The 8,956-nt window shown below is 40.0% G+C and overlaps 1 protein-coding gene across 1 annotated transcript in view; it reads left to right on the forward strand.

Moving 5' to 3' along the window:
- Positions 1-8,717, forward strand: part of Tulp3 (TUB like protein 3) — a 54,144-nt gene extending 45,427 nt beyond the window's left edge. Inside the window, exons 7-11 of the mRNA XM_047549012.1 lie at positions 1,497-1,609; positions 1,925-2,039; positions 4,987-5,085; positions 5,497-5,668; positions 6,328-8,717. Of these exons, the coding sequence (XP_047404968.1) occupies positions 1,497-1,609; positions 1,925-2,039; positions 4,987-5,085; positions 5,497-5,668; positions 6,328-6,461 (633 nt within the window). The 3' untranslated portion in view covers positions 6,462-8,717. The remainder of the gene's footprint in view (positions 1-1,496; positions 1,610-1,924; positions 2,040-4,986; positions 5,086-5,496; positions 5,669-6,327) is intronic.
- The last annotated feature ends 239 nt before the right edge of the window (positions 8,718-8,956 follow it).

Below are 8,956 nucleotides of genomic sequence, written 5' to 3' on the forward strand. Positions count from 1 at the left end.
AAACAAGCACTCTAACAGAGTCACACAGCCCTAGAGAATGTTTTAATGTAATTATTTTCACCCCTCCCCCATTATTTATTTTTGGTTGCTACTGTTTAATCTTCAATTTTTCTTTTTATCACGGTATAACATGACATGGAAAGAAGGAGAACAACTTTTAGGGAATAGGAGGAATTGGAAATATGAAAGGAGAAGCAAGTTAAATGTCTTGTTTCTCAGCTTAGATAGTCTATTTTATGTTTGAGGCAAATTTTGAGGGTGGCGGGTACTGAGGATTGAACCCAGGAGCTCTTTACCATTAAGCTACATCCCCCAGGTTTTTTGTTTGTTTGTTTGTTTGTTTGGTTTGGTTTGGTTTGGGGTTTTTTTGTGTTTTTTTTTTTTTTTTTTTTTGAGATAGGTCTTACAAAGTTGCTGAGGTTAGCCTGGAAATTGCCATCCTCCTGCCTCAACCTCCCAAGTAAACTAGGATTATGGGCATGCATACCATGCCCAGCCAGTTTGAGCAATTTAGTACTTGCTAATAAGCAGAGCATTTTGGACTAATACCAGATATAAGTGGATGATTTTAAGTGCTTAGAAATAAGGTAATGATGGTAGGTATCATTGTTATTATAACCACTACTTATTGAGGGTTAACAACATACCAGGCATGCACTAAATGTTTATGAATGTTATCACCTACAATCACTGAAGCCACAGGGACTTAAAACCACAACAAAATACAAATAGAAGTTTTCAAAAACAGTTACAGTGAAGACCAGGAAGGTATTCAGGATTCTTTCTCTCTTAAAGATTAAAAGACTTACTTATGGCATTAGATGACAATTCTTTTAGAAGTTACTGGAAGTTTTAAGAATATAGGTGTAAAGAATTATATGAAAAGTCAAATTAGTGAGTTCAGAAAAAATGATGGTTTTGGTTAGATTTATTTTGGTGCTGGGGACTCAACCCAGGGTCCCATGCATGCTAGGCAAGCACTCTACCACTATGCCACACTCCCAGATCCCCTGGTGTTGAATTCTGAAAAACATTAAGGGTTTAGAAAAAGGGAAAAACAGTGCTGGGGGTGTAGCTCAGTGGTAGAGCACTTGCCTAGTATGCATGAAGCCCTGGATTCAACCTCCAGTACCAGTTTAAAGGTAACATGTGACCAAAGTTCATTTTTTTCTCCTTAAAATCTAAATAAAGAGAAAGCAGTTTCTCATTAAGAAAGAAAGAGAGGGGCTGGGGTTGTGGCTCAGTGGTAGCATGCTTGCCTAGCATGCATGAGGCCCTGGGTTCAATCCTCAGCACTACATAAATATAAAATAAAAGGTATTGTGTCCACCTACAATTAAAAATATATATATTTAAAAAAAAAAAAAGAAAGAAAAGACCCAAAGATTGATTGCTTGGCACATGATAGATACTTGCAAAACATTTACTGAATTAATAGGTAGAATCATGGGGGTCTACTTGATTTCATTTTTGATTGATGCATTTTCTTTTTCCAGATATTTCTTCTTGCAGGTAGAAAGCGGAAGAAAAGCAAAACATCCAACTATCTGATTTCTACTGATGCAACAGATTTATCTCGTGAAGGGGAAAGTTACATTGGCAAACTCAGGTGAGAGAAGCCTTATATCACTATCCTATTCATCTGATAGCTTTATTCCTATGGATTCAGAACAGTCCATACCTTTTTTAGTTTTTACAATCAGCATATATGGATGTGGTAATCAAAACCAAAAACAATAACAACAGCATTAAAAGAAAATCTTAAGTCCCTTTCTTGTCTAATGAAAGATCTTAGAAAATGTGATTATAAGTACTTAAGCATTTGGAGAATAGGCAGACAGGCCTCTCTTCTACTACTCAACCTCCCCTGTCCTAATTATAAAAAAATACAGATCCTCGTGGTGTCTTTTTCTCCTGACACTAGATCCAACCTCATGGGGACCAAGTTCACAGTGTATGACCATGGAGTCAGCCCAGTCAGGGCCCAGGGTCTAGTGGAAAAGGCTCACACCCGGCAGGAGCTGGCCGCCATCTGCTACGTAAGTGCAGCCCTTCCAGTGTCCCCCTTTCTCCTTTCGCCTCTGCATGTGCTGCCAGTGCCAAAGCCAGACTTCCCTCCAGGCATGTTTCTATTTCTCTGATCGCTCTTTCTGCACTGGTATCATTTTCTTCACATATTCATGTTTTAATTGTTTATGAATTGTGAAATTATGTGGGTATCGTTTTTCATTTTTGTGCTGTTACTTGCCTCATCTGTTCTTCTCTTTTCCTAATGCCACTTACTTCAGACCTTCCTTATCTCTTCTCTATTGACCAGAAGTTACAATAAAGTAAAACTATCTCTTTTCTTTTATTCTTTCCTCCATTCTTCCCTTTTCTTTTTTTCTTTCTCCTTTTCTTTCTTTCTTCCTCCCTCCCTTCCTTTCCTCTTTCCCTTTCTGAACTTATTTCCTTTCTTCCTAGGCTATCCTTGAATTTCCGGGCTCAAGGGATCCTGTTGCCTCAGCCTCCCAAGTGTCTGGGATTATATGCCAAGGCTTCCTATTTTTGATTCTCTGTCTCTTTGTTTAACTACAACAAAGTAATAAAATCATTTTTGGTGTTCTCAACATTGTTAACATTTTAGCAGGGAGGGGTTGGTATTGGGGATTGAACACACAGTCACTTATCCACTGAGCTCCATCCCCAACCCTTTGTATTTTTTTAATTTTGAGACAGGGTTTCGCTAAGTTGCCAAGTCTGCCCTTGGACTTGTGATCCACCTGCCTCAGCTCCCCAAGTGTCTGGGGTTAGGAGTATGCCTCTGTACCCAGCCATTGTCAATGTCTTTGTCCCTAAGTAAGTCATGTGTTAGAAGAGAACATGGTCTCTTTTTCCTTTCTGCTTTCAAATTCTGTTTTATTTTATTTTATTTTTTATATTATTATTTTTTTATTATTTTATTGTAAACAAATGGGATACATGTTGTTTCTCTGTTTGTACATGGTGTGAAGGCATACCATTTGTGTAATCATAAATTTACAGAGTAATGCTGTTTGATTCATTTAGTTATTTTTTTCCCTTCCCCCCAACCCTCCCACCCCTCTTTTCCCTCTATACAGTCCTTCCTTCCTCCATTCTTGCCCCCCTCCCTAACCCTAACTCTAACCCTAACACTAACCCCTCCCACCCTCCATTATGTGTCATCATCCACTTATTAGCGATATCATTCGTCCTTTGGTTTTTTGAGATTGGCTTATCTCACTTAGCATGATATTCTCCAGTTTCATCCATTTGCCTGCAAATGCCATAATTTTATCATTCTTTATGGCAGAGTAATATTCCATTGTATATATATACCACAGTTTCTTTATCCATTCATCAATTGAAGGACATCTAGGTTGGTTCCACAATCTGGCTATTGTGAACTGAGCAGCTATGAACATTGATGTGGCTGTATCTCCGTAATATGCTGATTTTAAGTCCTTTGGGCATAGGCCAAGGAGTGGGATATCTGGGTCAAATGGTGGTTCCATTCCAAGTTTTCTAAGGAGTCTCCACACTGCTTTCCAGAGTGGCTGCACTAATTTGCAACCCCACCAGCAATGTATGAGTGTACCTTTCTCCCCACATCCTCACCAACACCTGTTGTTGCTTGTATTCTTGATAATTGCCATTCTAATTGGGGTGAGATGGAATCTTAGGGTGGTTTTGATTTGCATTTCTCTTATTACTAGAGATGTTGAACATTTTTCCATATGTTTGTTGATTGCTTGTAGATCTTCTTCTGTGAAGTGTCTATTCATTTCCTTAGCCCATTTGTCGATTGGATTATTTGCATTCTTGGTGTAGAGTTTTTTGAGTTCTTTATAGATTCTGGAGATTAGTGCTCTATCTGAAGTATGAATGGCAAAGATTTTCTCCCACTCTGTAGGCTCTTTCTTTGCATTGCTGATAGTTTCCTTTGCTGAGAGAAAGCTTTTTAGTTTGAATCTATCCCAGGTATTGATTCTTGCTTTTATTTCTTGTGCTATGGGAGTCCTGTTGAGGAAGTCTGGTCCTAAGCCGACATGTTGAAGCTCTGGACCTACTTTTTCTTCTATAAGATGCACTGTCTCTGGTCTGATTCCGAGGTCCTTAATCCATTTTGAGTTTAGTTTCGTGCATGGTGAGAGATATGGGTTTAGTTTCATTCTGTTGCATATGGATTTCCAAATCTCTCAGCACCATTTGTTGAAGAAGCTATCTTTTCTCCATTGCATATTTTTGGCCCCTTTGTCTAGTATGAGAAAATTGTATTTATTTGGGTTTGTGTCCGTGTCCTCTATTCTGTACCATTGATCCACCTTTCTATTTTGGTACCAATACCATGCTGTTTTTGTTACTATTGCTTTGTAGTAGAGTTGAAGATCGGGTATTGCGATACCCCCTGCTTCACTCTTTCTACTGAGGATTGCTTTAGATATTCTGGGTTTTTTATTCTTCCAGATGAATTTCATAATTGCTTGCTCTATTTCTGTAAGGTACCTCATTGGGATTTTAATTGGAATTGCATTGAATCTGTATAGCACTTTGGTAGTATGGCCATTTTGACAATATTAATTCTTCCTATCCAAGAACATGGGAGATCTTTCCATCTTCTGAGGTTTTCTTTAATTTCTTTCTTTAGTGTTCTGTAGTTCTCACTGTAGAGGTCTTTCACCTCTTGTGAGATTGATTCCCAAGTATTTTATTTTTTTCGATGCTATTGTGAATGGGGTAGTTTTCCTGATTTCTCTTTCTGAAGATTCATCACTTATGTATAAAAATGCCTTAGATATATGTGCATTGATCTTATATCCCGCTACTTTACTGAATTCACTTATGAGATCTAAAAGTTTTCTGGTGGAATTTCCTGGTTCCTCTAAGTATATAATCATATCATCAGCAAACAGGGATAGTTTGAGTTCTTCTTTTCCTATTTGTATCCCTTTAATTCAAATTCTGTTTTATTTTCCCATATTCCAGGAAACAAATGTACTTGGGTTTAAAGGCCCTAGGAAAATGTCTGTGATTATTCCAGGGATGAACATGAATCATGAGCGAATCCCATTTCGGCCACGAAATGTAAGTGAGAACAAGCTTAATTGGCAAAGGACTTTAAAAGAAAATAGTATAATACAGCAGAGATCAATACAAAGAAAGTATTGATTCTTCCAGATCCAAGTTGGAGTATGGCTCATACTCTTCTTTAGGAGAGCCACTGCCCAAATCCTCAGAATAAGTGCACTTCTAGAGATATTGGTGAAGTCATTGATTTGAGATCATTTCTTCTGCAAAGAGAAATACTGGATCATATAAAATAAATAATTAATAACAACAACAGCCTGACTTAATGTTTGAATTTAACTTTTCTTCTAATTACCCTTTCTGAAATTGAGAAAATATTTACCTACCTCTGCCTTCTACCTTACAGAATCTAAAATAAATGTGTTATCATGCTTCTCAATACAAAGTAACGATTTTACCTTCCACCAGGATCATGAGAGCTTGCTTTCAAAATGGCAAAACAAAACCATGGAAAACTTAATCGAACTGCACAACAAGGCCCCAGTCTGGAATGACGACACTCAGTCCTATGTGCTCAACTTTCATGGCCGGGTCACTCAGGCATCTGTAAAGAACTTCCAGATAGTCCATGAAAATGACCGTAAGCCACAGGAAGGGCTGGGTGGGAATGGGGAAGGGGATCTGATGAGACAGAAATGATCGCTTCCTATAACTAATAGGAAGTTATATTCAGTAGAGAATTATTTGGGAAAGAAATTATTTCTTTGGAAAGACAAAACTACAGTTTTAGAGGAAAACTTTCCAATTGCTGTTGAAACCAGGTGTGGCAGCCCACACCTGTTAAACTTAGTGAACGAGAAGGCTGAGGCAGGAGGATTGCAAGTTTTGAGGCCAGCCTCACCAACTTGGCAAGATCCTGTCTCAAAATTTAAAAGGGCTGGGGATGCAATCCTGGGTTTAATCCCTAGTACCAAACAAAACAAAATAAAACTTTTCCATCCTCTATAAATTTCCTATTTTAGCATTTCTTTTTCTTTGTTTTTGTTTTGTTTGTTTGTTTTTTCATGCTGGAGACTGAATTCAGGGCATCAGTGCATGCTAATCACATGGTCTATCACTGAGCTACACCCAGCCCATCCCTACTTTGTTTCAGTTTCCTAATTTAAAAAGAACTGGTGATAAACTGACCTGGAGTTTTGTTTGTTTGCTTTTTGTTCTTTCCCCCTATATCTTAAATATTAGATTTTTCCCTAGTACAATCACATTATGTTGTAACCTCCAGTTTCTTTCTGTTTCTAGCTGACTACATAGTCATGCAGTTTGGACGTGTGGCAGATGATGTGTTCACACTGGACTACAACTACCCGCTGTGTGCACTTCAGGCCTTTGCAATTGGGCTTTCTAGCTTTGACAGCAAGCTAGCGTGCGAGTAAAAGAAAAAGCAAGAGAGAACTGGGTTCTCCTGCTACAAAGCTTTTAGGAGCAGGAAGTCGCCACCTTGACCTTGCAGAACATGAAGAGCAAGAGTATGCCCCTTTTGGAATGAATCCTGTGTGCGTGTGTGTGTGTGTGTGTCTATATGCATATATGTATATATATACATGAATGTACACACACACACACACACACACACACACACACACATATGCTGTCTCTGGGCTCCAGAGACTTGGTCAAGGATCACAGCTTAGCTTATCTTGGGTGAGAGATAGTTTAAAGCACAGAAGGTTCTTCTCAGGAGCACATTAGTGATTCCTGAAGTTATTGCCCAACAGATTCTATACCTCAAGAATGAGATTCCTATGATTGGAGATTTGCAGCAGAATGATTAAATATTTGGGTCTTTTTTTTTTTTTTTTTGAAGGCCTTTTTAGAGAGTGATGGTTCCCTAAATTGCCTTTAGTCTCCAGGGCAAGAGCCTACAAACTTTTTCTTCAAATGGCCTAATAGTCTCTCTCACAGCTACTCAAATCTGCATTTGCAGTGCAAAAGTAGCCATAGATATTTCATGCACAAACAAGTGTGGCTGTGTTCCAATAAAACTTTATTTACAAAAACAGGCGGCAGGCCAGATTTGGCCTGTGGGTTCTGGTTTGCTGACCCCTGCTTCAGGTATATGCATATACTCTGTGGACTTGAGTATCTTCCAGAAGGGGCCTGTGATCATGAAATCATGAGTAGATAATGGCACCCAGGGAACAACAATCCTATGGATTGTATCTGAAGGCGTACTTATGCTATACCCATTGTTATATAGCTTTTACTTTGTTTTGGTGACAGTGGTTCTAGATTGTCATCTACCATTGGGACCAAGAAAACCCAAAGACAGTGATCATTTTGAGTCCATACGGGTGACTGTATTCTGCTTTCCCACCCACAGGAGAAGGTAGTGCCTGCACTTTACCCACCTGGAAGAAAAACTTATGTGCACCAGGAAACCCACATAGAAGTGTTTTCTCTTTATCAGAGAGAGTGTGGGATTTGCTTCTTGGGACCAGCTTCTTTTTCCATGGAATGGGAAGGTTCTGACATCACCGTTCCCCTCTTCTCTCTCTTCCCTCAGAGTAGGTGGGTAGGCAGCAATCTCAAGTGGCTGTGACCAGATTTGTGATCAACGATGTGAAAATTTTCTCTAATTGCCTTTGTTTCAGTTTAGGCTGAAAGCATACACTCCAGAGGGGACTTAGTCTAGTGAAGACTGAGGGTCATTTGATAGTTGCCTTTGTTCTCAACCCAGTTGTGCCTCCCACAGCTATGACACTGTGGAGCCACTAGTGTGGAGGGCCACACACACCTGCAGACATTGGAAGAGACAAGGGAACATGTGTGCAAGAACTATATCAGTGTCATTGTCAAGAAAGGTGGCAGGAGAGGCTTGGTGAGTACAGCTAGCTGTCTCGAGCTCTGCAGACCTTACTGGGAGGAGCTTTGGGCTCTTCTTGATGTCCACATTACTGCTCCCTAAAGCCTGGTCCATCAGTGCAGGTGTACTGCTCCTGTCACTTTTCCTTCAGATTCTAAGATTTCTGCTAAGTGTTGCAGATTATGAGCACCTCCCAGCAAATTATGATTCTTACACAAATTCAAGGGCACCACAGTGTATCTGAACGTGAGAATGCAAAAACTTTGTGAGTTCTACACTGAGCATCATTCGAGTCCCAAGCCTTTGGGCACTGAGCTGTTTGCCAGCATGGGGCAAAGAATCTGGCCGTGGCTCTGTGATATTTTTCTCCCTTTGTCCCTGCTTCCTGTTGCTCCTTTCTCCACATCAAATAGCCACATAAAGGCAAGAGATCCAGGAGATGAGAAGATCCTGTGCTTATCCCCCACTGGCAAGTCTGCCCGCTTGTTTTGACATGACTGGTTTCCACCTCAGGCATGCTTCCCATCAAGTGCCTCATTTATAAAAGTGCCCGAAAGCCTGTCATACCTCTGCCACCACTGTGCTGATGTACCATCTAACAAGCCACCCTGGTCAAAATAGAAAGCTGTCCACTAATTTCCAGTCCTAGGATAACAGTGTCTGGGAATGGAGGACCTATGGTGGGGTGGCTGGATCTGATCCTGCCTCTTCCTACTCCCTGGCTCAGAAAGCTACGGACCCCAGTTTCAAGTACTTTCTGCTTGAGCGTGCAGGTGATTGGTTTTACATAAATCATATTTATACCTTTTTATGCTACAAAAATAAATGATAATTTATATAAAAATATGAGTGTCACCTTCCTTGCAGTCTCATCCCTCACAGTTCCTACTGTCAGGTTCTGTAGTGATAATTTTCATCATGTCAACACTGAAGTAATCAGGCTTAATGCCAACTTTGGTCCTGGGGTAGAGTAGGAGTCTGCAGAACAAGCAATCTATTTTGGAGGCTACCAAGGCACATCATCCACGTGATACCAGAGCTTTTTGGACAGATGGCAGGACCTAG

This window comes from Sciurus carolinensis, chromosome 4 (assembly GCF_902686445.1).
Source record: "Sciurus carolinensis chromosome 4, mSciCar1.2, whole genome shotgun sequence".
NCBI lineage: Eukaryota > Metazoa > Chordata > Mammalia > Rodentia > Sciuridae > Sciurus > Sciurus carolinensis.